At 46.6% G+C, this 15,054-nt stretch overlaps 2 protein-coding genes across 2 annotated transcripts; one reads left to right on the forward strand and one right to left on the reverse strand.

Moving 5' to 3' along the window:
* Nucleotides 1-2,289: 2,289 nt before the first annotated feature.
* mrpl27 (mitochondrial ribosomal protein L27) lies at nt 2,290-7,034 on the reverse strand. The gene is made up of 4 exons (XM_080021723.1): nt 6,951-7,034; nt 6,573-6,701; nt 5,977-6,044; nt 2,290-2,878 (listed from the first exon to the last, which is right to left on the reverse strand). The coding sequence occupies exons 1-4, from the start codon at nt 6,988-6,990 to the stop codon at nt 2,672-2,674; spliced, it is 444 nt and encodes a 147-aa protein (XP_079877849.1). The 5' UTR covers nt 6,991-7,034; the 3' UTR covers nt 2,290-2,671.
* A 535-nt stretch (nt 7,035-7,569) lies between these two features.
* eme1 (essential meiotic structure-specific endonuclease 1) lies at nt 7,570-12,613 on the forward strand (the record flags this gene model as incomplete). The annotated part of the gene is made up of 9 exons (XM_080020875.1): nt 7,570-7,660; nt 7,847-8,493; nt 8,606-8,733; nt 9,367-9,456; nt 9,744-9,865; nt 9,967-10,096; nt 11,802-11,917; nt 12,105-12,294; nt 12,437-12,613. The coding sequence occupies exons 2-9, from the start codon at nt 7,854-7,856 to the stop codon at nt 12,611-12,613; spliced, it is 1,593 nt and encodes a 530-aa protein (XP_079877001.1). The 5' UTR covers nt 7,570-7,660; nt 7,847-7,853.
* Nucleotides 12,614-15,054: the final 2,441 nt, after the last annotated feature.

Consider the following 15,054-nt stretch of genomic DNA (forward strand, 5'->3'; position numbering starts at 1 on the left):
GGCTGTGCGGAGAACGAGCACAGCGCCGTCCCGTCTCAGGTTAAGACCCGTACACAATACCCATCACAGAAACCCTTTTTTTTTTTTTTTTTTTGTACTGTAGCCACTACTATCTCGTTCGCTTGGATTGCTTGCCGCCGAAACTTTGACGTATAGAAGTGTTTATACGATCTAGCCTCCGGGGAGACCGTTCATCGTCGGGAAGCCGGATGACTACCACCTCCCCGGGCCGTGGCCGCGGCTGCCTTCCTACGAGAGCGTTCGGAAGAAAGACCGGCAGAGGCACGTCCACGCCCTGATCGCCCGGCGCTTCGGCCTCAGGGGCTCCCACGGTGACTGCGAGGTACCTCGTCGAAAGAGCTAGAGTTCCTGTGTTGAGATGGTGTGATTAGTAGCGGTCACAGAAGGCAGAAATAAAATGCCTACTTACCGTTGAGAAATATTGTAATCAGACTGTAACCAAGCTACTCGGATTAAAAGATGTTCTAAAAAGTACATACCTGTGCTTCCCCCCCCCCCCAGCAGTCTCCTCCATCGTACGAGGAAACCCTTCACCAGTCCCTGGACTTCTCTCCCCTGGACCTGCAGCCTCTGCACAGACATCTGCCGGCGGATGACGGCAATTGCGCCTCCGTCGTTCTCATCCACAACCAGCGGGCCGACAGCAGCTGAATAAAACGCGTTAGCTCTGAGAAGTGCAAGGGGCCTTCCCCGCCGGACCGCTGTCTTGCGCACCCCTTTGAACCGATCCAATGAAAGGAAATTGCACCGGGAACGACTCCTTTGAGGCCCAGCGGTTGATGGATGGCTGCCATTCTGCCTTTGAGGCTTTCCTCAGAGGATAACTCAAATCGCCTTAACTCAAACCGACAAGACACAGAGCATAATAATGACCGGGAGCATCTTGGCCTTTGCTGACATTGCTGAGTGACCAGTTTGAACAAGCTGGAACCCTTTGCATGAACAGACATATAGACAGCCACAATGCAGGGGAAACGTGGTTGAAGTTGTTGATCCAAGCCAACGTGTTCTCATCAGCAAAACTAGACAGTCTTTAAACTAGAACTCAGTGACAAAGAGGCAAACATCACCCATGATCATTACCTTGAGAGAGCTGACAACAAAGAGTTACTGGTTAACCCTGGTCAAACATCAGCCACTGCCAATAGAAACCCTCCCTCGACCGAGGGAGTGACGACACGGAAACTGAAATGCTGCTTCAAGAAATTGTTTTTGTCTCATGGTCCATTGTGGATGTTCTCTACACCGCGCTGTCTGTCACTGACCTAGATTAAACACGTACCGTACTTTAAGGCCGATGGCTGTTTGCCAACGTCATGACCCAAATGCCACTTGAGAAAGCGGAGGAAGTAATCTTGGACAACGCAGACCGGAATTTGAGCGAGTCACCAGAGCTATTTCTGCGTTCTCGGTTGGACAAATTCACGAAACAAGTTCACCTTTTTACCTCTCTTTCGATGCGATAATCAATCGTAAACATAACTTTGCATTCTCCTTTCAGTTGTGACGACCTATTCCCAGAACCAACAGCATTCCTCAAGTTGTGTGTGTGTGTGTGTGTGTGTGTGTGTGGACAATGTGGTGCTAACCTGAACTCTTCAGATTTCATTTGTTCTGGGTTGGCATTAGCGGCGGTGTGCAAACTCCCTTTCAGAGTACCAGGCACTGCACACACTACTCTGCATACCACAGGACACTGAAATACCACGCTGTTCAAATGCCCTCAAATCGCGCTTTCATGACGGCAAGCCGGCAAATACCTTTTATGGCAAAGATATGAGAATTTCAAATGTGAATAATATGCCAGCGGTTTCGCTTGTACGGCAGTATCTCAACCTTTAGCCGTCTCCATCAGGTGATCGGTCTCAATAAAAGGTATGATAGAAACCAATGTGAATAACTCTAAAAAAGCAACATTCTCAAATTCTGTATCATTTGTTCATTTCACGATCAAAAACAAACAAGAGAAACGGGTCAACTTCCTAGATTGGATTTTTTCAATAGGACATGGACAAATACAGGGATAGCCCTGGTTTATGCTCACTTTAGGTGAAGCAATGTGACATCTTGTGGAGAGTTAAAGTAATTACATCCTCTGAACTGTGACGCGAGATCTTTTACACAATATACATTTTTCTCACTCGCTACCAGCAATAAATTGTACAGATTTATGGCTATAATCGATCGAGAATAGACGAATAATCTGACATTCTACCAGAGAGAGCAGGAAAGATAACTAGCTTTGATAGAGTCACCAGTTGCTTTAGGTAATATAAGAAAACTTTATGTGGCAGAAGATCAAAACATCATAATTTAGTAAATTGAAATGGCTGTTGAACACACACATTAAATCCCAAATCAAAAGCAAGGCCTTTTGGGCCTTTGCTTTATAGCATCCTGGGCGACTTGGCCGCCTGAAGCATCTTTGTGCAGGAGGAATTGTTTTAATAAACAAGAGAAGACTAAATGGAGACGTGCACAGCAATTTTCTTTTCCCCCAGCACCGCTACTCCCAGAGGCTGGACTGGATACTGATGATTCAGCAACCAATGTTTTCTGACCCATCAAAACACCTGGATCCCCGCCACAAATGGAGTCCGAAGGGGAAAATAACAATAACTAGTCAGTCCTATTAAGGGTTTAATCGGCCTCAGACCATGTCCACCAGTTTGAAATTCCCCTGCTGTTGGGCGGGGATGACGTTGATGAAGGTCTTGTAGAGGACGGCTCCCATGGGCAGCTTGCTGATGACGGTGTTGGCCTCCGTGCTCCGCGGCGGCGGGATGTAGACTTCCTTGGTGAACCGGACATGGCCGTCCTCCAGGGCGTACAGCGTGTTGTTGGTTCCCTTTCCCACCTTGATGACCAGGGAAGAGGAAACACAAAGGGTTCAAAGAGAACTGCAAGTGGGGGGAAGAAATAACAACACAGAATTTGCTTGAAATAGTAACGATATAGGTTTTAGTCTAGTGTCGCATGTCAGAGATTGAGTCAGACTGCAATTGACTCCGATTTCTCAATCTTGGGTACTTAACAAATACTTACAAATCTTTTAATACAATAATGGTAAGATCATTGATATTTATGACCTGGTATTTGATGTGTATGTTCCAGAATTTGATTCGTTTAAAGTGGACCTATAATGCTCCTTTTAACACAAGTGCATACACTGTATAGGTCTCTGAGGTGCCCAAAACATGTTTTTGATTTTTTTTGCTGAAAATACCACTCAGATTATGCATTACAGCCATTCTGACATGCATCCAATCCACCCTGTCTGAAAACAGACTGTCCAGTGGGTAGACCAGGGCTCGACAGTAACCGTTGCCCTCGGCAACGACATTGCGGCTATTGACAACCATTTAGTGGCCTCTGGTTGCCCCCTTTGGCAACTACTATTTAAAATTAAAAAAATAGGGACAGCAGTCCGCAAAACACACACCACAAATAGATAAATGTGTTGCATTAGTGATATTTAGAGTTTCCGTGAGAAAAAAATTGGTGCCGGTCAACGTGTCCTGGGAGATTTCAATTTCCCGGACAAATGGGAGAGATTCGGGTCAAATATTATCTGTGTTTAATCAGCTTAAAAACAAATTGATAAGCAGGCTATAGAGGAATGACATCATCAAGGCATGTAGATGTAATATTTGTTATTGAATATTCAAAATGAAAGAAGTCCCGTCAAAAAACTGTTTGTTTCCCAATGACCCTTATCTTTCGGTTTCTACTCAGAGTTTGAGACGATGCCCCCCCAATCATCAACATCAATTAACATCAACATCAATTGACTAGTGGACTCGTTCTCTGATATTATTTGAGAACTAAGACGCGGACACGGCTCTAGTCTCCGGTTGAAAGTGCCCCAAAGCGACAAAACCGTAATGCTTGTCGGAAGTGATGCGTTCATGGAAACAAGGAAAACCGTCGGCTACCAACATAAGTGTATTTTAATCATTTTTAATCACATACATGTGAAACTAGACGGAAAGAAACCGAAAAGAAATTGAACTTATATTGTGTGCTTGCAAAACTAACCAAAGCCATATAAAAATATTAGTATTATAGTATTTTCGTTCTAGTGAATTTGGTCAAATTTGTAAAAATATAGCTGTTACAGTATAATAACCAGTTATCTTTGTAGACAGATAGCATTAATAATGAGCATGGCTCGGACCTCATCTGGTGAAGAGCTACTTTTAAATGGAAAGATGCAAATTAGAATTTCCCACTGTCAACAATGAGGCGACAAACAGGACGGTTGAGATTCTTAGTGGGTCATATGTGTCCCACCACAGCAAAAGCCGCCATCTCACACATTTCTAAAATCGCCAGGAGCAGCCAAATAAGTGTTCCTAAAAGAAAATTTGTGTTCCTTTGTGTTTTTTTTTTTTTTTTTTTTTTAATCTCTCAACGTATTTTCAAGACCGAGTTTGATTTATAAATAGTAGAAAAATGTTAAAGCGTGGAGTTAAATATTCCCGTTAAATTACATGGGGAAACGCAGTTCACTTACCGAGACGCGGAACAGCGCTCATCGATCGATTTGTTTAAAGAGAGCGTCCAGGTGAAGATCATTCATCCATATTCCATGTGATGTGAAGTCACAATGTGAAACAGTCTTGATGGAATTCAACCTTTAAATCGTACTACTCTTACACACATGGAGCCATTGTTGTGAAACGGCGAACTTCATCACGCACCTACGTCACTTCCGTATACAGACAGTTAAAGCGCAGCACGGGGGTGTTTCGGTCTCACTTGTCTGTGAAAACGTTCTTCTCCGTATCGTTATGGGTTACGCGAAGCGGGTGGCGGAATCTGACCAGTGCGATAGATCCAAGTCAGCGTTAGCAGCGCGTACTGGACTTCATTTTCCACGATGATAGTCAGTTCTCCGACAGCGACGCGGAGAACGACAGCGCTGCTGAATCTGATATTACTCCGGATTCGAAGAACATTTCAAACAGCGGATTTCAAACTTAATGTGACGATGAAACAGAATATTTTCAAGAACCACCGGAGGAGACCGACAATACGCCCATTGTTGTTACAACGGAAGAAGATAATGTCGTGAAGACGTCCGTTGAGGTTGGTGACAGATTTTCAGATTTCAGATTTTCTGAGACTCATATTATTGACAGACTCTACATTTTGTTGCTTTACTTTTAAACTCCAAAATAATTACACTTTTATAAAAGATGTATATTCTTACTGTTAAATAAAAGCTTTTTCAAAAACAAAATTAGTTGTGTGTTGTTGAGCTGTACATGACTGGCCCATTCAGCAGTATGTTAAGTAGCCATGAGGCTTTGTTTGTCCGTCAACTCCATTTGCATTCTGGGATCTGGCTGAATGAACCTGGTGTGGGTAAAACTTTGGAGGTGATTATCTCAGAAACACGGTTTGCCACACCCTTGTCATTAACAAGTCAGTCTAAAAATATTTGCTTGATTTGCACAAGTGACACCTTGTTTGGAAGCTCTGATTCCCAACTTTCAAATTATGCAAAACAAAAATTCATAAATAAAAAATCTCGAAAGCCGCCAAAAGTGCCCTAAAGTACGTGGTGTGTCAGATAGGCATGTGGGTGTAAGAGGGAGAGACAGAGACGCAGGCTAAGCGTGATCAGGCCAAGTGTGACCAGAGGAGTTTGTGTTATCACAGCTCTGGTCTGTCTTGAGGTTTCTTCCCCTCTGAAGATAAACCGACATTGGAACATTATATCTATCTATCTATCTATCTATCTATCTATCTATGACAGAAAATAAGGAAAAGCAGAAATGTGATGCAGCGTGAAACAGTCATTGATTTCCAAAAGGGAACTAAATGTATCTATGCCACATTATGTTGGTAACAGTTTTTTGGGATTATAGCTTCTTCTACAACTATACGAACACAGTACGGGACACAATATGACCATTGGTACCTAAGCGTCCCTCCTGGGCTACTTACATGGGCTCCTGGGTGATACCTCAGCCCCCTCTGTGTCGCCAGGATGTTCCCGGCATGGACGAAGTTTCCTTGTAGACAGAATGGAGGAGTGTCAGTTTACCACCCACGACACCTTCAAAACAGACACATGCACGGCATCTGTACCACAGCAAAAACCTTGGCAATCAAAGTGCAATGACAGAAAATCTTGGAATGTGTTGCATCCCAGGACAGCCCCGCGTTGTATAAAATGACGGTGCCAGGGCTCCCGAGAGAGAGAGCACATCACCAGGGGTCCCGGTGATAAGGGAGGTGGAATGTGACCTGTGACCTATGTAGGGGAATCAGATGTGTCAAATTTGTCTATGGACAAGCATAAAAGAACCCGCCCGAGTTGCATCCGGCAGAGAATCCATCCGGCTCGGTTCTCTCCTAGACGTCCATGGCAAGTCTGGTCTGATGCTGTTCTTTTGTAACAAACCTATTATTTTACTCAAGTCAGCGGTCACTCCTTCTTCGTCAACACATCAAATTCACCAAGAAACGGGCACAGTGGAATGGACAGCTCTGCGTCACCTGTTTGGGCTGGGAGGGAAATCGAATGTATTGCGGTTTACCGTCCTGCTTCTTGAAGCCGTATCTCCTCCCGGGACTCTTCCCACCGACGTTCTTGCTGCTGCCGCCGGCTTTCTTAGACGCGAACCTCAGCGAGTCGACCAGAGAGGCCTGGCAGGGCACCACGAGCCCTGAAAACAACACGACGACAGAGTCGACTCACCATTTGGCGCCCGAGCAGAACGCCATCGGCGAGGACCTCACGTAGTAGCGTTTCATAACGGGGGGAGGCGGTAGTGGGACATGAGCCGTTTACAAGTTCGGCGTCATTATCGCCACACCACGAAGCGCCTTCTGCGTCACCCGTTTCGAGCACAAATCATGACTATATATCGAATTTTGGAGGCGAAACCGCGTTAAACAGAGATATGATCATTTACCGGCTCTAGGCTTCAACAGCAAGGACGCCAGCGCCGCCATCTTGACTCACGTGACTCGGGGTCAACTCGCCCCGTTTAAGCAAGTGCTTCCGGCTCTGGTGCTGCGTTCAAGTTACGTAGGACAGGGGGCGAACGCGAATAATTTGGGATTTGGGTACTTTTTGCGAAAGCTGCGAGATCACAATATGTGATGTACCCGGTCTGAACAATATTTTTCGGGGTAGCAAAATCGAAACCCACCCTTTCACCGATCATTGTGTTTAATATTGTGTTCTATATATATCTATTTATCTATTTTATTTTTTTTTTTAACAAAAAAAAGAATCCTTATCATTTTCACATTCTAATGAATCCGCAGGGTTGGATCTACGTTTAGCGTGTGAGGCACGCGTGGAACAGACGAATTGTGAAGATGACCCTCCGGAGCTGACTCACAATCCAGTTCGTAACCAGACTCGGCACGTAAACGCGTCCGGGCCCCGAGCGTCCGTTCCGTTCCGGCCCGTACGCCCTGAACGCGGCACGTAACCCGGCGAATTACGAAAGGCGCCTTTGGGCGTGAAAGCAAACCCGGCGCACGGAGGACGCCCGTCGCCGCGCAAAGTAAAATAAACACCATCACCATCATCATCGTTACCGCTGATCCGCACCGCACCTCTTGCAGATCCGCTCTCACATCAACTAGTTTGAGTTTACGCCAAGTTAAGAAGGTGAGTGCAGCGCTTCCGTGGACTCTCTGTGTGACACTTTAAACGTTTGTTATTGTTGTTGTTGTTGTTGTTGTTGTTGTTGTTGTTGTTGTTGTTGTTGTGGTTTCGGGAGGTCGAGCCCTCTTGTGAAATGTTATTAACGTCAAACGTTGTTTTTTCTGCATTTCACCCTTTACTACTGAATAGTAGCAGCATGGGCAGCTGTGCCGACTCCAACAGTGACCCCGAGGAGGACTTCCCGGTGTATGGCTTCCTGCAGCCCGGTCGCTGGCCCTCCCGGCCCCGAACAGAGAAGGCCGATCCGGTGGTGCTGGATGGCTGCGACGCCGATGAGCCACGCCCCTGCTTCCCACCCGCCACCGCGGACCCCGTGGCCCCGGGCTCGGGCGGAGGGGCGCCCGACGTCATAATGCTCGGCAGCGACTCCGAGGAGGACGACGCACCCTACACCCCGTTGGCGCTGAGGCTCAAACGGAGGCACGGCCCCGCGGTCAGCACGTCCGGGAGCGCCGCACACGCCCTGCAGGGGCCCCTGTGTTGCGCCCCCGGGCCAGAACCCTCTCCGCCGGGGGCCCTGAACGTCACGGAGGAGACGGCTATCCCCCGGTCGTGGCCGCCTCCCAAGAGGAAGCCCCCCTGCGTCCCTACGGAGGAGATCCAGCCCCATAAGAAGCAGAGGGCGGCCCGAGAGAGACAACACAAGGGCGTGGACAAGGAGGCGCACAGGCTGGAACTGGAGAAACAGAAGGCGGAGAGGAAGGCCCTGGCTGAGGCGGCCAAAGCCCTGAGACCAGAGGAGTGTATCAAGCATGTGGTGGCGGTGGTGGACCCAGGTAAACTGGAGTGAGACCCAAAATACATCGATCCAACACCCACCGCACAGCGATTACAATGCTTTTGAGTGTCTGCACAAGCTTTTGTTTGTTTTTGTTTTTTGCATTTCAGCCCTGCTCCAGCTGGAAGGAGGGGGCGCTCTGTTGACCACCGTCCAGGCTCTGAGTTGTAGCTGCGCCATAGAGAAACAGCCGCTGCCGCGTAGTGTTGGCTGGGTCCGCAGAGTGCCTGGCTTGCAGGTGAACAAACGAACGATCGAACACACACACACACACACACACACACACACACACACACACACACACACACACACACACACACACACACACACACACACACTTATTACCTGATTAACTTGATATGTTTTTATCCATTAAGTAGAGCTGTCACAGCTATTAACAATTATAATCGTAATTATTTGAGCTGATCACAATCGTGCAAAATCATACGTTTCCATAAATTTATATTTTTGTCAAAATTGGATAGGAAGTGAGAAAATTTCAAGTGTTTTAATGTTCAGTGCTGATAAATGGCTCTTCTTCATAAGGTGTGTGTGACTGCACCGTAATCGGCTTTAGCAATGGTAGTGCCATAAAATGAGCAAAAACAATTAGAATTGTTAATCACAATTATTTAGATGATAATGAATCATCATCTGAAATATTATGACCATTTCAGCCCTAAAACTAAGTGAGATTAGTTAGCATTTTGATCACCCACCTGTTTTCTTCCTATGGACCTTTGTGCCTCTATTGTTCCTGGTACATTGCACCGCACTAATGTCCTGACCTTATTCTGAATAAAAGGTAACGATAAACATCCTATTATGTCTAACTGCTACTCTCTGCCCCTACTCTCCCCTAACACGGCAGCCAGGAGAGTTGGCGTCTGTACCGGAGGCCCATGTCGTGATGCAAGTGACGGTGGACGACCTGATCACTTTGATCCACAACCACACTCAGGTCAGCAATAGGACACCAATTGGTTGTCATCACAGGTGTGTGTGTGTGTGTGTGTGTGTGTGTGTGTGTGTGTGTGTGTGTGTGTGTGTGTGTGTGTGTGTGTGTGTGTGTGTGTGTGTGTGTGTGTGTGTGTGTGTGTGTGTAAAAATAAAAAAAATGTTAAAAAAAAGAAAGAAGGAAAAACATCTCACCCCTGTATAACTTACACACACACACACACACACACACACACACACACACACACACACACACACACACACACACACACATATTGCTGTTTATTGTAGGAACTGAAGCACGGAAGGACAGAACAGCGCCCTACCTTGACCTCCTGGGTCCGGGACCTGCAGGTCTGTAACCCCGACCGGGACCTCAACCTGGTGGTGGTGGACCTGGAAAAGTACTTTAGGTGTGTGTGTGTGTGTGTGTGTCTTGTTAAGGGGCCTCATCCAGATTTTCCTCAGATGCCAACACATGGGGGATGACGGATACGTACTCTTTGCTTTCCAGGTCCCAGAAGTCCCAGAGCCAGAAGACGCTGCGGGGCATGGTGCTCGGGGAGGAGCAAGTGACAGCAAAGAGGAGGAAGAAGCCCGGAGCGGAAGCATCCCCTCAGGTGTCGCGGGTTGAAGTAGAGGAGGTAGGTTGGTTTGGGAGGGATAGTGGGCATGTGTTACTGTACAAAATGTTTGGCATTTTACGTGTGTCTCGCATGGAGTTGCTGTTAAGGTAAACTGTATATGTCCGTGCTCAAACTCTTCTACAGTTAATTCAACATAATTTATTAAAAGATTGGCTTTGGCAAATAAATGAATGGGGGTCACTTGCCAAACTGGCAGGTTACTTTTTCTAGCTGTAATCAGTGCTTGACTTAAAGTGGAACATAGTCTCTGCGCTATTAATTTCATTATGAAGATTAGTACAGTGCCCGTTCAAAACATGCCTGTTGGGAACCGACTGCAGTGCGGACGTAAGTGACTCAGTCGCAGAGCCTTGAAGCCCCGCCCGTGAGCTGAGCAGCTCGCCATTTGCTTATTTATTCAGCGTTTATTAATATTATGCGTGTCCAAATTGCACCAAATTGAGGACACGCCACGTCCTTGGGTCCCCAGCAATACACCCGCCAATTGTGAAGTTCGATCGGATGAGCGGTCGTCCAGATGGTCAAAGGACAGATGCACATTCCTTCCTTTTATAATTGGATTAAGATCCAGCACACACTCAGGGATCGTGGGGGGATCAAATCAAATCAAAGAAAAGTATTACAGATGCCCGTGTTGTGGTCGCCTGTGAGGTATTCTCTCTCATGGCTCGTCTGTCTTTGAGAGATTAGGTTTAATAACCGCAATAGATGTGCTGTCACATTCTAGCACTAGATGGCAAAAGCAAAATTGAGGACAAAGAGAAAAGAGCAGAAGAGGTTTCATGGCTGGTACCGAGTGCCTCAAACATGCGAGAGGAAAAACTTTTGTTTGGCCAGAAATAATTTTCTTTTTGGGTCGTAAACTGTTCATCTTTACCTGTCGTTGGCCGGGGTTTTTAGCATAATCGGCCGTATAAAAACATTTGGAAACAGATCCGTTTGTACAGGCTGATGTGTTGAAACTAACTTGCAACCAGTGCCTGTATTTGAGAATCACACTGAGACGGGGAGGCTTGCGCCTTACAGCTCTATGAGGAATCATCCCAGTAAATATTAATATTCTCATATCTTAGGTAGAGTTATCTGTAAGAAAGGTAATGGGGAAGCAATAAAAGGATGTCGTTTCTGTATTGTCCCTAAAAGACAATTTCACCATGTCATGTATGCAGCCAGCTCGCGGGGGCCACAGTGAGCCACCAGTCCTCCACCTGTTCAATACCACATCCGTGCTGTGTTTACTAAATATGTACATTTTTGCAATCTCCTGCGGCGGATGCCTTTCATGCATGCAGAGACTGTGCCATGGAACCCCTCACCCGCAGACTTTTAGATCCCGCTTGGCTTTCGACTGTTAAGCAAAATGAACTCGCATAGGCTCGTTTATACTCACAAACCTACTACTGGGTGTCCATGGGTGATTAAAATGTAGTTAATCAATTTAGATAATATTAAGGCCTTAAATTGTGTCAGAAACTCGTAAATTATTATTTTTTTATTAATAAATAAATTGGTGGCTTCAAATTAAAAACTACATTTGCATAGATATTAAAAATCAGGGACCTTGACATTGCCAGTCCCCAGAAAATAGGTGAAAATATACAATTTTGATGTATTTGGGGCTCTAAACAGACTGCAGTTTGGTTCATGATTTGCCACTTCCAAAATCGGGCGCGCCTGATTAATGTCACGGCTTTCTGCGCAGGCCGTCGTGCACCTCCAGCTCCACGCCGGGGTGCCCGTGACCTTCCTGCCGACCTGGAAGTCCTTCTTGGATCACATCGCGATGACCACCAAGGCAGTTGCAGAGGCCCCTTTTAAGTGAGCAAACAGCCACTCCCTTTATTTGAACAACTCCTGAAACATGCGGCTTCTTTTAACGGTGGATATGACTTTTGTGGGGGTTTTTTTTTTTTTCTTTTACTCCCAATAAGTTTTCAATCAATTACAATTACTGAAAAGAATAGACCGAGCCCCATTGTGTGTGTGTGTGTGTGTGTGTGTTCAGACGGGAGCGTGAGAAGACGGGCTTCTCCTTCTACCTGGAGAGCGAGTGGGCCGGCGGGCAGCGGGTGGACCGGGCCGGCAAAGGGCTGCTGCAGGTGTGGAAGAGGCAGATCCAGCAGCTCAACAGGGTCAGTCCAGACATGGCCTCCGCCATCCTGGCCGCCTACCCCTCCCCTCAGCTCCTCCGACAGGTACACACACGCACACACTCTTTTCTGTTCGGAGAGGTCCCAGATACACACCCAACGTAGCCGTATGCAGTGAGCCGATGTTTCATTATCGCGGCGCGTACCTTCACTTGTTAACAACACACACCGCCCGCGTCGACCCCAGGCGTACCGGCGGTGTCGGACGGACGGCGAGCGCCTCTCTCTGCTGTCGGAGCTGCTGATTCGCCGCGGCGAGGGCGTGACTTCCACCACGCGCAGGGTCGGCCCCGAGCTCGCCAAGCGCCTCCTCCACCTCATGACCTCGTCCGACCCTCAGCAGAACCTCGACTCCACCGCCTGACCCCGCCCATGTGTTTTTAACTGCATTCTGTCTGTCTGTTAATGTATGAAAGTTAATTTGTTCTACTCCTGGTTGTTGTTGTTTTTTTTTTGTTTTTTTTTTTTGTTGTTTTTTGGGGTTATTTATTCTAAGCTTTATTAAAGTTTTAGAAAGCCTCGATTCTTGTCTTGTTTGAAATAAGTTGTTTCTTGGTAATACATTCATTTAGTTGTTATCCTTGCATGCTTTTGAGGGACTAAATCTTTTAAGTTAAAGTAATATATTAATTGACTTAATATATTAGCATTTTTAAAATGCGTATTAAAAAGTGTCTCTAAACTGTTCTAGGAGAGGTGCTTTAATCAAGGCTGCATAAATATATCAGGGGAAGGCTAAATAACCTCAGAAGTGATTTAATTAAAGCATTATTTGAGGCATAGCACACCTATTAGCCCTGGGGCTCAAATTTAATTTACTTTGGGTCAGCCTCAGAGCTCTATGTCGGCGGCTCTTCCCCGCGTCCCCACTCGCTCCTGGATAACTGTCCCTGTTTGTGCTGCAGTCGACGTCGCTCCGCTCCACTCGGCTCTGCAAAGCCCACGGCTCATTTCTAGCACATTAGCAAAAATGGAACCTGCCCAAGAAGTGATGAGTGCCTGGAACAGAAAAGTGTGCGTGCGTGCGTGTGTGTGTGTGTGTGTGTGTGAATGCGATGGGGTAACGAGCTGTTAAATGGGCTGAAGAGATGAGCAACATGCCTCACCCTGGGTCCTGCCTGGAGGGAGGGAGGGGAAACGGGTAAATAGTCCATGGTCAGTGTAGGCTCAGATGAAGTGGGGAGGGACAGGCCTTGGTCAGAGTGGGGGAGGGTATAATGGAGGAAGAGCCTTTTTTTTTTAATTTTTTTTTTTTTACTTCAGTAACTCATGTACAGTTGACTCAGAGAGCACTGAATTAGAGGTAGGCTCCATTAAGCGGAAGGAAGGCTCCTTCTTTGGCACAGGTCTGGAAAAGTCCGATTCCCCCAGTGAGTGGGTCAAGCTGGATGGTTGGCAAAGCCCAATGCAACGTCCAACTTCCTTTATTGAATTATAGAACCGAAGCAACCGCCTCCTTATCAAGGTATTGGCATTGCCATGGATACAGTCCAGTGGCTTTCAGCCCTGAATGTCGCAGTGCTGAGAGAGAGAGAGAGAGAGAGAGAGAGAGAGAGAGAGAAATAAACTTTTTCTTGAGCGAACCCAGCGTTACAGAACTTGGCAATCACAAGGCTTTGGATCCTCCTTCAGATAGGGGTACACGGTATTACTGGCCATAACCCGTGCTGCATTTGATGGATGCCATGGGGGACATAGCGGGAGGAGAGGAGAATAGAGAGGGTTTACAGAGTGAATGTACTGTATGTTGATGCATTGCCACAGTGTTATTTCCCCGTAGCCCCCTCCCTTTATCCTCCTCTCAAAAGGCCTCATCTCTTTGGAAAATGGGAAAGGCCAGATGCAGCAGCAGCAGCAGCGCTTTGAGGCTTCATATTTCCATGTGTTTACCAGACTGGCAGATATTTGCTTCAAGATCCGTTGTGATGTTAATTTTTCAACGTGTGGCATTTTTATGTATATACACACACACACACACACACACACACACACACACACACGCACACGCACGCACACACATACACACACACACACACAGACAGTATATTGTATTTGTAATGCTTTAATAAACGTTTCTTTTGAATCTTCAAATTGCAGCCATCCCCACATCACACGTTGAAAAAAACAGAGTATTTCCTTTGGTCTTTGATAATCAAGCAAGGCAGAGGTGCAATTTCTTGACGTCACGCTTGATACAGTCGGTCCATAATCATCGCCTCACCAAATGGCCTCAGTGTAATTTGCAATGGTTATGAAATAGCTTGTCACGGTCATTATCAGCCACCAGGGGTCAGACTTGAGCCACATAGGGCGATGGACAGCTCAGAATTGAATCCAAAAGTGCATAAAAAAAAAAATCTGACTCCAAAAATTCGGCCATTACTGAAGCTCAGTGAATGTATTTAGTGTAGATAAAACACGTAAGATAAAGATATAAAAAATTAAATCATATGTAGAATACTCATAACTTTGCTGCAGAACCCCCTGCATTTCCCCAGCTTGGGAACCCCCTGAAGACCCCCAAAAAAGGGAAGGAAACAGTGTGTTTGGACCAGAGAATGGGGTGGGGATAGGGGCTGAGGCAGGTTTTCCAACCCTCTAGACAGTGCCATTCAAATGTATGGACATGAAGTGTAAGAGGCTGCCTCGACAGACAGGCCTGTCGTGCCATATGCGCGCGTACACGTGCTGGCGCTTATCACCGGGGCCTGGTGTATATCATCAAGAGATCGATTTAAAAGGAAAGGGGCGGTTGTAGACCCGCTCACACATCATACCGCTATCGCTCCCTCCGCAACCTTATTT

Source organism: Zeus faber (genome assembly GCF_960531495.2).
Source record: "Zeus faber genome assembly, chromosome: 20".
Classification (NCBI taxonomy): domain Eukaryota; kingdom Metazoa; phylum Chordata; class Actinopteri; order Zeiformes; family Zeidae; genus Zeus; species Zeus faber.

Coding starts and splice junctions, on each gene's coding strand:
- mrpl27 (XM_080021723.1), bottom strand. CDS start 6,990: ATGGCGGCGCTGGCGTCCTTGCTGTTGAAGCCTAGAGCCG. Junction 6,702..6,950: donor GCTGTTGAAGCCTAGAGCCG/GTAAATGATCAT, acceptor TGTTGTTTTCAG/GGCTCGTGGTGCCCTGCCAG. Junction 2,879..5,976: donor GGTATCACCCAGGAGCCCAT/GTAAGTAGCCCA, acceptor CTGGTCATCAAG/GTGGGAAAGGGAACCAACAA.